General features: G+C 44.3%; 1 protein-coding gene across 1 annotated transcript in view; it reads right to left on the bottom strand.

The window, feature by feature from the left end:
- Positions 1-4,520: 4,520 nt before the first annotated feature.
- SERINC5 (serine incorporator 5) overlaps positions 4,521-16,609 on the bottom strand; it is an 86,691-nt gene continuing 74,602 nt past the window's right edge. Inside the window, exons 9-12 of the mRNA XM_037032422.1 lie at positions 14,227-14,293; positions 11,650-11,689; positions 10,826-10,970; positions 4,521-8,978 (exon numbers count right to left, since the gene is read on the bottom strand). Of these exons, the coding sequence (XP_036888317.1) occupies positions 8,831-8,978; positions 10,826-10,970; positions 11,650-11,689; positions 14,227-14,293 (400 nt within the window). The 3' untranslated portion in view covers positions 4,521-8,830. The remainder of the gene's footprint in view (positions 8,979-10,825; positions 10,971-11,649; positions 11,690-14,226; positions 14,294-16,609) is intronic.

Consider the following 16,609-nt stretch of genomic DNA (forward strand, 5'->3'; position numbering starts at 1 on the left):
CATGTACACATGGGAGGTACCCAGGGAAAAATAGTAACTCTTCGGTGTGGTTTAGGACTCAGGCTTATATATCATCTTTAGCCAAAGACAAACGTGGTGGGGTGGCCAGTTACGGGGAGGTAACCAGGGAAAGTAAGGTCAACAAAAGCAAGGTTTGTTATTCAGATTTGAGGTAGCGCCTTCTCCATTGATAAGTTTAAAGCTGCCTCCAGTCATCAACTTCTGCCCTTCCCACAGAGAGAAGAGGAGGGGCCACCTTTGTAAACTTACGTTCTTTTTGCTTTTAGGCAAAATAGAGGGAAAGCAGAGACCTTTTCATTATCTGCTTCTTCTCAATTGCCTTCAGTTCAGAATAATCCCTCTGTCAAAGCGGCCTGTATTGCAACACTTTATCAGCATCAGTCTGGCTCTGAGTGACGAAAACTCAGAGCAGAGCTACAGACAGACTACCATAGACATGTGACACGAGCAAGAACTGAACTTTTGTCACTGTAAACCACTGAGGCTTTTAGAGTTGCTTGTAATGTAGTATAACTGTAGCTTAGTGTACACTGACTGATACACCCGTGTCATCTGAATTTTCCTTATGTTTGAAGAGCACTTTTACGCACTGAAATAAATTGTTCCAACTTATATTTTATTTATTTATTAAAAGATGGGAAGGGACGGAGAAAGAGGGAAACATCAATATGTGGTCGTCTCTTGCACACCCCCTACTGGGGACCACACCAGCCAGGGCAAGTCCCACTCCCTTTAAATACACCCCAAAACACATAGTCCTGGCTTCCCTCTGTCAAACCAGGCCAATTTCAGAATGTGCCATTCAGAGGTATGGTTTCTCAGAGAAGCAGGAGTCTGCAGCTCAGCATCCCCTGTCACAGTGCAGCTCCAAGCACCTCTCACCAGTCTGGGTGGCCAGGCAGGTCCAAGCAGCACTGCCCGCTCTGCAACCATCCTTTCCAGGCTGACTTCCAGCAGACCTCCTGACCTCGTAACTCTCCTGACCTTCAGCCCGCCCTAATTTAATGCTCAGCGGGGAACTTCCTATGTGACCTCATATCTGGCCCTTCCAATGGTGCATTAGTGTCCGCCATTTTTATCAGATTGCCTACATCTTTGACCCTCTTCCTGCTGCCATCTTTAGTCAGGGTAAAAGTTCCCAGGGACGCACAAGCATTCAGTGAGGGCATCTTCCCCACTGGCTATCTCACAAGTCACTGTGCATTCTCACAGTCAGTATATAATTCTGCAGCTTCCGAAATCTTCTTTTCGGAAAGGCACGGCTATTAACTTGCCTTTGCTATGCAATATCTTAAACGCTGTACCGTCCACTCTCCCTGCCTCCAGTCCTGCTGTAGACAGGGTTATGAGGGGTTCTATTATCAGTGGAATAGAACCCAGTTACATGGGGACAGGGACAATGGTGTGGGGATTGACTGTGGGAAAGGGGGGTCCCTGAGTGAGGGAGCAAAGGGGGAAAAATTGGGAGAACGGTAATGGCACAAACAATAAAATATTTTTAAATAATAAATTTTGGAAAATTTAAAATGCAATCTAATATATACTTTTGATTTTCTCAAGCCCCTCAAACGCCCAACAAAATTCTGTAGACAAAATCTTTCTAAACAGTTAAAACACACTAAATCTAAAGTTTAACCTTATAAATGTAATAGATTATAACTTAAACATTTGAACAATGGTTTCAAATTTAATTACCTTAACGTCTGAATTTTTATTAATATTGTGTCATATTCATCAGTCTCTTCACTCACCTTAAAAAGGCAGAAAAACATACACAAAACACTATAATAATCACAAACCTTATTTCTAGATAAAAATTCATCACTAGAAATAACAGCTTGTCATCAAAGGGGCTTTGAAAGTATTCTTATTTTCTGACAATAACAAGATGTTCCAGACCCTCATATGTCCTGCCTTGAAATGCAACATGCTTCTCTGCAGGGAGCCCTCCGCCCTTCCCGGGTCTTCTGCCCGGAATGGAAATCAGACGGGTCTGCAGAGCAGCCGCTGGAGGCCCCAGAAGAAAAGCCAGCAACACAATAAACTTTGGTTCACATCCCGGAGAACCAGAGTGCTTAAGTTACTGAGGTCCAATCTCTGTTACTCAAATGCAATTCCTCACTGATATAAATCGTTATCCAAATAGAGAAGCGAATAGAAAGCTCTACAAAGGAAAAAGAATTATTGAACTAAAGGGGCGGTAAAGAAAGGAGATGGGAAAGAGGTAGAGAGAGTGGTGGGACCTGGCAAACTCTGAGAACAATTGCATGTAAGTAAGGGTTTTAAGAAGTTTACTTTTCTCTCTCATGTAAAAATGAGAATTAGAACAGTAATGTCTATAGCAACGATCCCCAAACATTTTGGCACCAGGGACTGGTTTCCTGTAAGACAATTTTTCCTCAGACTGGGGTTGGGGGGATGGTTTAGGGATGAGTCAAGCACATTACAGTCGAGCTCACCTCCTACTGTGCGGCCTGGCCCCTACCCAGCCCCTAACCAGTCCAGTCCGCAGCCCAGAGGTTGGGGACCCCTGGTCTGTAAGGTCACCTGTGAGAATTATGCCCCATACACATCAAGTGCTCAATAAACGTTGACTATCATCATTGTTTAAGCTGGGCCTCTGAAATGGAATAGAACTGGGGACTGGAACACCTTCAGAAACTGGTTCTCTCTCTCTCTCTCTGCCCCCCCTTTCGCTTTCACAACTGCTTTAATCCTCTATCTTCCTGCAGATTAGCCTTTCCCATGTCCATAAAACCTAAAGCAGTCACTAACATCATCTTTTAAGTTTCCCAAATCCTTAGTTTGAGACAACAGCCAGTCTACAGCTGTCCTTTCTTTTAGTCCCAAGTCCAAAGTTCCAGAGAAGCTGAATGCCCAGCTTTGATAGAAAAGTCCATTCCTGGATCAATTACTGTAGCTGTGACAATTGGGGAGAAAGAACATAGCTGTTCCTGCTATAACCAGAACAATCCCCAAAGTATGGAGGGAGAAGGGCAGGACAGGGGTGCTGCTGTGCAGGTAGTAGAGTAGGCGAACCCTTCGGTACATTTTCTCTGAGAGGGCAAGTGTTGTGCATTCTCACCAAGACCCTCACCTTGACCAAACTTTAGTCAGGCTCCTCGGAGTATTCATTTTAACTAGACCTTGACCTTGGCTCTTCCATGTCCATCCTGTCTTTACTGTTAAGGTGGCTGGTGACGTAGAATTCTTTGGAAAGAATTCCCAAATTCACAAAGTGTAAAGTTTTTGTTCACTCTCCAAGAGAGGAGAGGGGCATGGTATGCAGAGATACACCACCCTTAAGGGGTGAGGGCTTTGAACTTCTATTGGATTATACTTGGATTAAAAAAGGATGGGGGGGGGTTGCTGTTGTGTGGCCCCTGGGCTGTTGGGGCATTGTAACAGAGGCTGCAGTTTGTTCCAGTGTTACCTTCTGCCTGTGGCTGCAGGGAGTGGTTAGTTCTGTTCTTGCTTCTGGTATTTTCAAGTCCTGGGGACAACTCAGAAGAGTAAACTGGCAGTCGTGTTCAGCAAGGTCACAGGCCTGCTTGGCAAATGGTGCCACGATAGCAAAGGGCACTGGCTTTCCCCTTGCATTTCCCATGCACCCGCACGGCCTGGTCTTAGCAAGATTCCCACCCCCCTCCACCCTAAAAATCTGATCAAGTTCCTCATCCCCCTCCTTTGATGTAAAAATACTTGGCCTCCCTTTAGCAAGAATTCCCTTATCCTGCTGTCTCCTCCTTCAATTTTCCATCCACTGGACTCCCTCCCTCTGCTCTTTCGCTATAAATCCCCACTTGCCCTTGTATTCCGAGTTGAACCTGAGCTCTCTGCCCTACTGCAAAACTCCTATTGCAATAGTCTCGCATAAAGTCTTACCGTTATAAAAGCTGTCAGAATAACTTTAATAGTTCATATACACAGGATTTGGATCACAATAGTTTTCTAAATGATTTGTTTAACAATACATCTAAAATAGGCAATGAAGTATTTTTCACCATTTTTATTAACTACTTATCATTGCTAAGATGCCAAAAGTAAAATGTGACTTCAGAGGTTAAAACCTCTGAAGCCCTCTGGGGACCCCTTCAGAGGGCTGAGCACGGGTCCCCAGTCAGGGGCTTTTTGAGCAATGGATTGATCGATGTTTCTCTCTCTCTCTTTCATCCTCCCTTTCCTTCTCTCTCTAAATAAATAAAAATCTTAAACAAGAACTCTTTCTATATAAACAAATATTTACTCTAATTCTCATATTTAGGACAGCTCGTCGATAGCATAAGAATATTGAAAAGGAAGCAGGACAAGGGAGCTTTCAGCCAGGGAGAAGCTAAAAAGCTTGTGTTTTCCTTTTGCATTTTTGTTCTCAAAGAACCACAAGAAGACTCTAAAAACTTCAGAGACAACTGATTAACATCTGAAGGCAACATCTTGGAAAACACTACCTAAAGGACTCTAATCACAAATGTATCCAAGAGAAATTAGAAGAAACAACATGGGTTTCCATGGAAAGTTTTATTACAGTACAGAGTTAACAAGTTTTGAGTACTCTACACAGAAAAAGACTGGTCAACTCAGACACTTCATAGAAAAATTAGCATTCACAAAACAAATACAAATCCATAGTTGCTTCTGTGACTAACGGGGAAAACACTACTTAAAAAGTTACCCAAACTCTAACCACATCTGACACTATTATAAATTTCAAACAGTAGATTTACCACATATATTACATTTTCAAAATTCTAATATTGCAAAACATACCCACATAATTTGGCTATAGCTAACTGTTTCAGGAAAGTTTAAAAAATTAACAAAGTTATGACTATAAAATTTTTGTAAAGATTTTTTTGTAAAGTAAAAAAGAATCCTTAAATCTTTAATTAAGGAAAACAGACAATCCTCTTAAATTTCTTATAAATAGCTCTCAAGACATATATTACAGATCTGCTACAAGCTTTCTTTATCTGAATTTCCCAGGATCCTTCACACCAAAGGATTACCTTCAAGAATTCTTCCATCATTCTACTCACATAAATATGAGTAAACTCCTATAGAAGTGAATTTAGACATATGCGTTCTTAATCTACCCTTCCCCAATTAAGTTTTTGCTGAAAAGATTTTACTTAAAACAAAACAAAAAAAAAGAAAGAAACCTCTTTGGTAAAAGTCACATATTTCCAATGAACACCTCTGCAAATGACTTACTAAGGAAGAAAGGAGAGAAAGATCTTGAGAATGTCTAGCCTTAGTTCAGAAGATCTGTGTAAATAAATAGCTTTCTAGTCCTGTGAAGTAGGTCTAATATGAGAGAGTCCACCTCTGCCTGAAATACAACACTGTATTAAAACGCCCGAGTCTTTAGTTACATTAAAGATGGCAGGAAACATGGAGGCCTTAAGAACAAGGCCATAGGGAGTTAGTGCTCTTGGCAATTAAGAAAAATGTCCCACAGAGAATTCCATGACCCAAGTGGCTACTCTACTTTCTCTGGTTAAAGAAAGCACAGTGTTCTCTCTGGGCATACAGAGTCTCAGCCCAAAGTCACACCCTTCTCAGTCATAGAAGAAACCCTCTTTCATTTTGAAGAGGGGTAGAACACGAATGTGCACCAAAATGAGAGGCTATTTAGAAAGGCAGTCAAGGGAGCAAAAAACCCAGGCATCTTAAATACAGGCTCTGGAAGTCCCTTTTTTGCAGATAAATGAAGCACCAATGGTAGTAAACTTCTGGCCAAAATGAAGCACATTATTTTAAAAGGCAGAGGGTGACCACTGGGGTCAGTGGAATTAGCACTGCATGGAGGTCTTCCATAATGAAGGAGCCTCTGAGCAGCTGGAAATGAACGATTCGGTGTGGGAGACTCCTGCTGGCCATTGCTGATGGGCACCGGAACCCTAAGTCCCAGGAACCCCACCCACCCACGGCTCCCACAGACACAGTTCCTCACACTGCAGAAGAGCTTCTGGTGACCAGCGCCTTCAGGCCATTTCCCAAGAGACTGTGAGGACAAAACCAAAACCGACAAAAGCAAAACCCAGTAGGACAAAGCAGGGCGTCAGAAAGCTTTGCTAGAAAAGTCTCTGCCTTCAGTCAGGTGGCGTGTCTAGGTCTTCAGCAACACTCCCCAAAAGAGCCCCTTCCCCTACTTGGTCTTTTTACTCACGGACATGAAAAGGGAAATTTTTTCCACGTCAGATGAATAGCACAGAGGAAACATACAGAATTTTAAAAACTCTTTCAGTTTTTATCACTAAAGGAATCTGACCAGAAGCTTCTAGGAACGCCTTTAAAAAAAAAAAAATCATGTACAAAAAGTTGTAGGAAGCCAAAGTCTATTATTTAAAAAAAGAATTTATCAAATAACAGCATCATTTTCGCAACTCAAAGCAATTGGCACAATTTTTCCAGTTTCTTAAGCCATAATAGCACAAAAATGCAGGTTCTTTAAACCTGCATTTGAATGTTGACTCATCACCTGAGTACTGTTTATTACAATTAATCACTAAAGTCAACTTATAAGCCCACGGTCTTCAGAGTATATCCACATCTATCCTGATGACTCAGATAATCTTGCGTGAGAACAGAAACCAGGCGACTATAACTCGTCTTCTTGTGTTGGACCAAGACAGGAACTTCAGACCACAAACCAAGTCTTAAGCATCTGGAAAGGGTGGGCGGGCTGGACAGGCTAAGGAGGGGAGCTCCCAGGGCCCTGCCTCTGGCAATGTCTTTTCTTCTGTGTCTCCCTGAGCTTCTTTCTGCAGGGGGAGGGGGGGATCAACAAAGACCAGCCAAAGAACACAGGGCTTTGTCAGCTTGACTGTGACCTGCTCTAAGGACCAGTACTGAAGTCACACAGCTGGCTGCCAGACCTCACTAACAGGAAGAAAACATAACAAAAGTAGTTGCTGATACAACGCCAGTTTTGATCTGCCTCTCCTGGTGGTCTTCCCTAAAGCCAATCTCACCTCCTTGGAGCCCTTTGTCACTGCACCTGGTGGCCACTGCAGGGGGCTCTGCCAGGGAGCTGCTGCTGCACAGACAGCCCCGCCCTCTCAGCCGGTCCCCACCCACGAGCTCACTCCCACTGGTTAGCTGCATGCCCACCTCAGCCATTCACTGTGTGGCTCCAGGTCATCCTTCAACCGCTCAGTGCAAAGAACTCCTGGACTAAAAAAAGGGCTCTTTTTCTCACAAGTGCTTTTAATAACTGAATCTCAAGACACTGTCATTAAGGCAAGTTCCTAGAGGATTCAGCAATTGCATTTGTTTTCCTCCCTTGTTTTTACAGGAGTAGGCAAAAAAGGGGAAACAAAAAAATTGACTAATTTCCAAACCCAGCCTTTTGGCACATGGAAGCTCAGCTTACAGGGAACCCAATGGTGCCCAACTTAAACGTACTGCAGGGGGCAGGGCAGCCTCGGTCTCAGACCCTCTGGCAGGAGAGTTGAGGAGTCTGTCCATTCCACAAAAAACCACCGATGGGGGCGTCCCCGTGAGTTCCACTGGAGTCTCTGATGGACTTTCCACGAAGTCAACTCCCACTGGACTCAGAGCATCAGCACCGAAAACGCACGTCTTCTTGGGCAGCTGCCCAAAGTCTAACATCTCATGAGTATTACTTTATCGGTATGCATTTAAAAAATTTCTGTGGACGTTATTTACGACTTAATTAAATACCCCTGCAACCCAGCCTTCCTTCCAAGTATGTCTGGTCAGGTCTACAACTTGTACAACGGGCCTCATCTGGCTGGCCCTGGCTGAGGTGCTGCCTGCGATCCTGTTGTCCTCACCTCAACGCATCTACTCCGATGACTGTCGTGGACATTAACGGTGTGGTCCTGTTACAGATCCGGACATCAAAAGCCCTCTGCCCCTGCCACTCCAAAGGCCTCAAGGTGGAAGAGAAACCCAGGGGGCTGACCTTAACAACTGAAGGAGGGCGCAGCAGGCTTCAGCCTGGAAGCAACTTCTCAGGTAAGGTCCTATGGTATTATTACTATTAACAGCACAAACAAGTAAGAACTATAGCTCTCCATCGTTTAGACAAAGAAAACAACATGAATATTGTTCCACAGTCATGTGAATAATTCCACAAACAACAGTCATAACTACTGTAGTAACCTGGATCAGGTGGTGATAACACGGTGGGGGATGACACAGGTGGTGATAGGAAATTGTGCTTTTTCACATTAGAACAAAGATGCTGAACCCAGAAAGGATGAGGAGACCTCTGGGAGGGGCTAGGGAAGGACTGGGGCAGAAGTGATTCCCAGCATCACAACTTCAGGGGCTCCCTCTTGCGCCCTATACTTACCAGCGGCCGAGGTGCAGGGAGGGGTCTGCACTCGGCCAGGGGCTGAGGGCTCAAGATTTGGCCACAGTTTCTGTTCCAAGGGTAAGAATGAGAGGCCACACGAGGGAAATGTCTGTCCTTGTGAGAAGATGTACTCCCAACTCTGTTTTGGTAAAAACATGCAGGAGAAAAATACTACCCTAACGACTATTCCAGGTTTTAGGGGCAAGACACAAACAAAATATATGATCACTCAGGAGCAGCCTAGTTGAAACTTTCAATTCTTTTGTGGGTAATCCTGTAGTTTCCTTTTTGAATTTTAGAATTAAAAAGCTAATCAGGTGACTTTTTTTTTTTTTTTTGGTAAAGCCTTTTCGAGCACACTCCAGCCAGGGGATGCCAGCTTTTCAAAGAGTGCCAGCTACTGCTCAGACCCCTGGGCCACTTGTTCAAAGGACGTCACTTCCAGCCTGCAGGCCCGCCGAACCAAGGTGACAGCTCAGCTCCTCACACGTAGAACTGCCGAGTAGGACAGCAGAGGGGAGCGACCAGCGTCCACAGGTACAAGAGGACACACATCCAGCAGGAGGCCATCTTGACCCAGAAGATGGACCAGCTCCCACTGAAGAAAGTTTCGATGTTGGCGCTTTCATAGCTGTGGAAATAAGAGGGCCATCCGTGGTCAGAGCCGAAGAGAACAAGTAGGGAGAAGGTTTCTTCTACCAGGCAGCTCCCTGCTTCTGCCACTCTAGTCTTTTCTTTTTCCTAACCACTGACTTCATATACAATTCACTCCCGTTTAAACTGTAAAACACAGTGGCTTTTATTACACCATAGACTTGAGTAGCCACCACCCCACATCCACTTTGGAACATTCTCATCGCCCAAAAGGAAACCCTGCACCTTCGGCCTCCCTCCCGTTTCCTCCCCTCGCCCCAGCCCCCCGCATTCACTCCTCTACTTTTGGTCTTTATGGAGGTGCCTATTTGAAATGTTTTCCTTTTCATAAGGAATCATGGGCCTCTTGGAACTGGCTCTTTCCACCCAGAATAATTTTTTCAAGGTTTTTCCACACTGTAGCACTTGTCAGCATTTTATTCCTTTTTATTGCTGAGTAATATTCCACTGCCTGGATACAGCACATTTCATTCATCCATCATCAGCTGACGGACATTTGTGTTGTTTCCACTTTCCATCAGTGATGCTGCTGTGCACTTTGTGTAAAGTTTCTGTGTGGACACAAACGCGCTTTTTCTTCACTTGGGTATACACTTAGGAACAGAGTTGCCAGATCATATCGTAACTCTGTGTTTAACATTTTGAGGAACTGCCAGACTGTTTTCCAAAGCAGCTGTACCACTTTACAATCCTACCAGGAATGTAAGAAGGTTCCAAATTCTCCACATCTTCAACAACATGTGTTAGCGTCTGCCTGATTGAGTACAGCTCCCTCCATTTTTTCGAAGCTTCTCAAGCCAAAATTTTCCAGGAATTCTCAAAGTATCGCTGAGAAGCATCAGAAGCTCCCTCCTTATTTCCTCCCCCAAGAGAACAGCTGGGAAGAATCCCCCATCCCTCTGTTTGAAACCACCAACCACACCATGCCCAGCCCAACAAGGTACTCCTTACTCCTCTTCCTCATTTCATTTTCTCCCCCGCACTCACCACTATCTGACACGCTGTGTCTCCTTAGGACCAGGTCTCCCCCAATAGAATGTAAGCCCTGCTACCTAGAGCAGTGTGGCACATAGGAGCCGCCCAGTATTTGTTGAATGAATGAATAAAAGGAAGCATGATGAGCCTAAATGTCTACCCCACGTACATCCCAATTTATAACAGACTATGACCCAGCAGAAACTCTGGATTAGTCAGAGAATAATCCAGAAGAAATCTGTACTGTGACAGGGAAAGTCAGAGGTATCATATAATATATAACCTGTATAATCTTATTAACCAATGTCACCCCAATACATGTAATAACATTTTTAAAAAGCAGATGATTACTTGAGAATTTTAAGTGTTTCCTTCATTACTATTATTAAAACTAAGGAGTGAATCTTCCTTTTTTTTAACTTGCAGTAACTCTGGCAAGTTCCAGAGTAAAGCATGCTGCTAGATTATTAGGAACTTGAACTATTTCTGTAAAGGTGAGGACAGCTTGACTTGAAAAACAGTTTAGATGACTCCAGGAGATCTGATCTATGTCTCAGCATCTTAAAGAATAGGACTCCACCCTAGCTAGTGTGGCTTATGGATTGAGTGCAGGCCTACAAAACAAAGGGTCGCCTGTTCGATTCCCAGTCAGGGCACATGCCTGGGTTATAGGCCAGGTCCCCAGTAGGGGGCGTGTGAGAGGCAACCACACATTGATGTGTCTCTCCCTTTCTCCCTCCCTTCCCCTCTCTCTAAAACTAACTAAATAAAATAATTTTAAAAAAATAGGACTTATACTGCTTTTTCAGACCGTCCCTTCTGAAACATCTAAGAAAATGGGCCACTCACTTGAACCAGTTGGTGACAGTCATCATCACGTAGAGGGAAGCCAGAAAGAACACACAGTGGAAATAGGAATAGCTATAGACGGTGCTTTTCTTTTCATCATAAATGACGCCCGGTCCTTCTTTCATGTTCCGCTGCTCTTCAGTGTCTGTGAACCATAAAACCAGCGCAAGCTCAATGAGCGAATGAACATGTGCAAGCCAAAAGACACGCTCATTCCATCCTAGAGCGGTTCAGTAGAAAAGGTGTCAGGAGCCACGTGTACCCTCAGGCAATTCTCATCTGTGCCCCCAGCACACATCCCCAGCCCACCCCAGGACCTTCCTAAACAGGATTATTTACCTAACACTCCCCTTATTTTAATAGAGCAGAAGACAGCCATTAAAAACACAAAACTTGTTATGTAAGGTCAGAAGAAATTGAGAGAGTGCAGACCAGGAATTCCCAGCCCCTGGGTGCTCCAGTCCAAGAAGAAAAGTTACGGTGAGGGAAAGAGATGGTCCAAACAAGGTGTCAGGACCTCTTGGTATTTTCCAAACTTTCATTCCTTTAAAAAAATATACTTTCTGCTTCTAAATCTCACTGTACACCTTAAACATGAGCCAAAATATTAGGCTGATTTCTCACCTGCCAGAATACCAACATAAACAAGCAAAGCCCAGCAACCCTTTGAGAAGAATGTGGAAAGTACACACACAGGAAACCAGCTTTGGAAGAAAAGTTTCCCCTCACCATTCAGTTATTTGTACCTGAATCCCAAATGGGATGGACTAGAGCTACAGGTGTGGAGGGCCACACAGATACGCAGGGGAAGGTTCTCTACTCACCTTCTCCATAGGGACCGAAGCAGAAGCAACACCGAGCCACCTGGGAGAGCAAAACTGACAGTCAGGTGGCTTGTTTTCTGCTTTTCTCTCTCCACATTAGTAAGGCACTAAAGGCCACTGCATGCCAAGCTTTCCCATCTGAGTTATATCCCAGGCCCTGACTGTACACTTTAACCCTTCGGAAGGTTTTGTCTAAGCACCTGTTCTACTCAGATGCTTTGGGTGCAGGTGATAGGAAATACAAAGGACACGGAGGTAAAGATCCCCCTCAAAGGTGTCCTCGCAGTTACTACGACTGCTGTGAGCCGACAGTCTCTAGACAGCAGCTCCCAGGCTTTGCTCAGGGGCAGAGTTACCCTGCCAGGGGGCAAGCCCTTCCTGGGCAACCCACAGGAGTGAGTGCTCACAACAGGCGTGTAAGGGGACAGCCTCTGGCCCCTGTGTTATCCATTTACAGTTGAGGAAACTGCGGTCAGGGAGGTTAAATAATTGGCCTTAAGTTATGCCACTAGCTTAGTGGTGGAGCTGGGACATGAATGCAAGATGGGAACCACAAGGTCCACGATTCACAAGAGGCAGCAGGTAGCACGTGAGATCTAGGAGATGGTGGAGCCGACAGCATCAGAAATGGTGAAGCTAGGGTATCTGGAGCAGGGGGCCCACCCACGGTCCCTGTGAAAACCAGGCTGCTCCACTGGCGGCCTCTCTGGCCGGGGACAGGAATGGGTGGGATGCTTTCCTCTGAAGAGTCTTTGCTATCTTTCAAATGTTGTACCATATGTCTAATCTGCTCAAAATAATACACATAATTTAACCAATATCAGGGTACAGAAAATAACCACACAATTCCAGAAGGACCCTAGTAAACAAATAAGAAATGCTACATGTACCAAGACAGTCTGGGAAAGGCTGGGTCTTAGCACTTTCTGGCTGATAATATCTTTACTTCAAAGAACACGAGGCCAGGGACAAGGACCCGGGAGCTTGAGCCTTTGTCCCATTTACACACCTCAAGACCACATCCTTGTTTCCCTCCTAAAGGGAATTGGTGATAGAGGGATTAGCCTTGATGGAATCTTGGATGAAGGGACACAGACACACTAATTCCTTCAGGGTACCCAACAGATGACATGCTGAGGTCCTAGTTCTTTTGAAGCTTAAGTAACCACAAGAAACTAACTTTCTTCCAAAGGTGTACCCTGTGAAACGTGATACAAGAAGAGCAAACCAACTTCCATTCTGCATGCTCTCCATTTCGGAAGAAAACACTGGGACTTTTTCCTTGGAATAAGAAAAACATCCTCTCTTAAATCTTACTTAGAGATGTACTGTTCTTTGCACTTTATTTAACTCTGTGCACAACAGGGATATTGAAACCACGAGGTACTGCCTCTGCAGGTGGTCACCCAGTCAGTGGAGAGAAAAAACACCCGCCTCCTAGAGACCAGTCTCTTCTGTATGATAGGCAGTGAGCTATTCAGACTTAGCACAATTTTCTCCTTTGTTTTTAAGTGACAGAAAGAGCTGGGGGACGACTGGCAGACTGACAACACTTCATAATGGTTCACTCTCTCCAGGTCAGGTGTGGGAAAGACCATCCCCAGAGGCGCAGCTGCAGAAGAAAGCGCCCATCAGATATACCAGGGCTCTTAGACTCAGGAAAAGCCATTAGGATGCAGCCAGGGCGGGACACAGGCCAGGAGGCCAGTGGTTAGCAACTGCCAGAGTGCACAGTTTACATGCGGGCAAATCAACAGTTTAAATGACTTTGTAAAATAGAGATAAAACCCTTATTGGTTTTCTATGAGGATTAAATGAAATGGCATGCGAAGCACGTAGAACAGTGCCTGGAATACAGCAAATGCCACAAGTCTTAGTCATCACTGGAACTTCCCATTCTTCCCATTCTTGGGGTCTGGGCTGAGTCTTCTCCTGGCTGCCTCCATCTGGTTGGGCCTTTTTAGACCCTGATGGATATCCCATTAAGGGCCTCAGAAAGCTTTTTGCACAAGTAATAAAATAAGACACTGCTGAGTGACTGATATCTGCCAACCAGCATGATTCTTTGGACACCTATTCACAATACCAATAAAATGTCCACCTGATGGAGCTGATGCGCTTAAATAAGCTAATGTACAGACACCGCTCAGCCGAGGGGCACACAGCAGATGCTGGTCCCCGCCCCTCTGCAGCGTTCTCTCCCAGCTAGGAACAGCTGTTAGGTAACCTCTTGGCCGTGCTACACATGGAGGGCACAGACAGGTATAAGACAGAGAGAGGGACTAGTAGTTAAACACACACACACACACACACACACATTCCATTTATGAAAAGAACAAAGCCACTCAGGACTCTGATGGGAGGTGAGTGGCAGGAGGCCACACAAGAGGCCCATTTTGTTGGGGGAAAACCAAGCATTTTCATTCCACAGTCTATACAGGACACTTTTTGTATAAAATTTGTATTCTTGGGATTATGGAATGCAGATAAATAAAAATGCAAAATAAACATAAAAAGCCTTTCTGGAAAAATGGGTCTTCTGAGACAAAGCAGGACAAGAAAAGGAAATGGACTTACTTCCAGTTCAGGAGCTGCATATCGCCCCTGCAGAGCGTCAGAACTCGATCTTGTCGTCGATGTCAGACTAGGAGACAAACACAGAGGTCCGCAGAGCACATTACCATGCTGTACCGCATCGAAGGAGGGCAGGGCCGCCTGGCCAGTGCGCCGGGATGGCTCACTAACCCTCCAGTTCCCACTGCTTGGACAAATGTAGTCTACTTCAATGTCCACTTTAGTCCCATACTGGCTGACCGATTCTACAGCCCATGTCATTTTACATGAATTGTGTTGGACCACTTTAGGCAAAGCAAAGTTTGTAAAGAAATAAGATGTCTTCTGGCCCCACAATCTTGGTTTTCCCTCTTGGTTTTCACCTTTTCTCCCTTAAATGCCAAAAAAAATTTCTGATTTCACTTTTACTGTTTCCTTCCCTTTGATGAGTCTCGCTTAGAAAGGACCTAGAGCAATAAAAAACGCTGAGATGGCAATAAAAAGCAAGGGTGTGAAAAGCATAGGGCACAGTTACTTACTGAGATAATCCACCTAGAGCAGAACAAGGTTTTCTGTTTAGAAATTTAATATAGAGTAGTTGTGAGTTAAAAAAATTTATCCAGTTACTTTTCTTAGAGCTTGAGAGGTAAAATGTTATAAAATCTGACTTGCAGGGGTAAAAAGGGTATTTATTTTTCCTGGGAAAAAGGAGGGAACATTTTAAGCAAACAGAAATATATGCAACACTTAGGGTTCCATCCAACTGTATACGTTCACTGAGCTAATATTTACGGAAGGTCTGCCATGTGTCAGGCCCTGTTCTAAGCACTGAATACTCGGTGCAAAAGACAACCCCGGTCCTCACACAGCTTCCGTGCTAGCACGTAGGCAGGTGCGTGTCTGTTTGTGTGTGTGTTGGGGGGTGTTGGCTAGTGGGGAGGCAGGAACTGACAGGCTCTTTTCAACCAAATAAACCATATGAGGAAACACTACCTTCTCTTTTCACTCTCAACCTCTTTCCCAAGGGGAGATCAATGAGATGCAAATAAACAATAAAAAGACGCAGTCATGAAAAGATCCTCTGGGATTTCAGCATATTGCTTCTTTTGTGGTCCATTCAAGTCCAATAACATCAGTTTCTTTTCTTTTTTAAGATTTTATTTATTTACTTTTACAGCGAGGGGAAGGGAATGAGATAGGGAGAGAAACATGCAACAGATACATCAATCAGTTGTCTCTTACATGGTTACCTCTCACAGGCTCCCACCGAGGACCTGGCCCAGTCCTGGGAGCCTAAGGAATGTGTCCTGACTGGGAATCAAACCAGTGACCTCTCAGTTCGAGGGCTGGCACTCAATCCACTGAGCCACACCAGCCAGGACGAATAACATCACTTTCATTTCTGCTCTGAACAGATGGATGTTCATTGAGGCCCACTCCACTCCCACTTCCTGACTCTGAGCTTGGTCAGAGGAATGACAAATACATTTCAATGGCCATACACCCATAAAACACATACACCTTGCTCCTGAATCTAAGAGCGTGCTACATTTTGCCTTGACTGGTGTGGCTCTGTTAGTTGAATGTCATCCTGCAAAGTGAAAGCTCACCAGTTCGATTCCAGGTCAGAACACATGCCTGGATTAGGGGTTCAGCGCCCAGTTGGGGCATGCGCAAGAGGCAACTGACTAATGTTTCTCTCCCTCTCTTTCTCCCTCCCTTACCCTCTCTCTGAAAAGAAAAGAAGATAAAAAAGAGAGAAAAAAAAAACCTGTATATACTTGTAAGAGTGTGGTATATTTTGTGCCTGTGAATTACGATGTAATACAGTACACATTTTCCATGGGGGAAAATAAAACTTTCAATTTTAGAAAGAGACCACTGCATGAAATTTTCATCTGAAAGATATTCATACTTCAAAGGGGGTAGGATAAACATTTCGTTTCATAAATTCTTTGTAATAAATGGTTTCAGAAAAATAAAGCTTTTGACTCTGGCACTTGCACACTTCATTGCCACCATCGGAGAGTACTACACAGGGGAACATTTACCCTTACTTCTAAAAATACCTATGGTCAGTCCATTAGTGACATGTAACGTCTGTATTACTGTAAAATAAGGTCTTTATTCAGTCATGACCTTTCCCTGTAAAACACTATTATTGGAATTATCAAGAAAATATTGTTTTTACAAGCTCCTAAAAAAAGCATAGGAAATTCTTACTGTCTGCACTCTGGCCTTAACTGACCCAGCAGCACAAGACAAGCTGTTGTACAGTAATTCCTGGATTATCCATAACCTCCTGTCTCCTAGACTTACAGTAGGAAAGATGTTAACCAGGCCTTCCTGGGGGGTGTGAAAGAGACTAAGAGAGTTGTTGGGACAATGCCTGACCTACAGAGAATGT

The sequence above is a fragment of the Sturnira hondurensis genome, unplaced genomic scaffold (genome assembly GCF_014824575.4).
Source record: "Sturnira hondurensis isolate 20B ecotype Veracruz unplaced genomic scaffold, ASM1482457v3 Scaffold0021354, whole genome shotgun sequence".
NCBI classification, from domain to species: Eukaryota; Metazoa; Chordata; class Mammalia; order Chiroptera; family Phyllostomidae; genus Sturnira; species Sturnira hondurensis.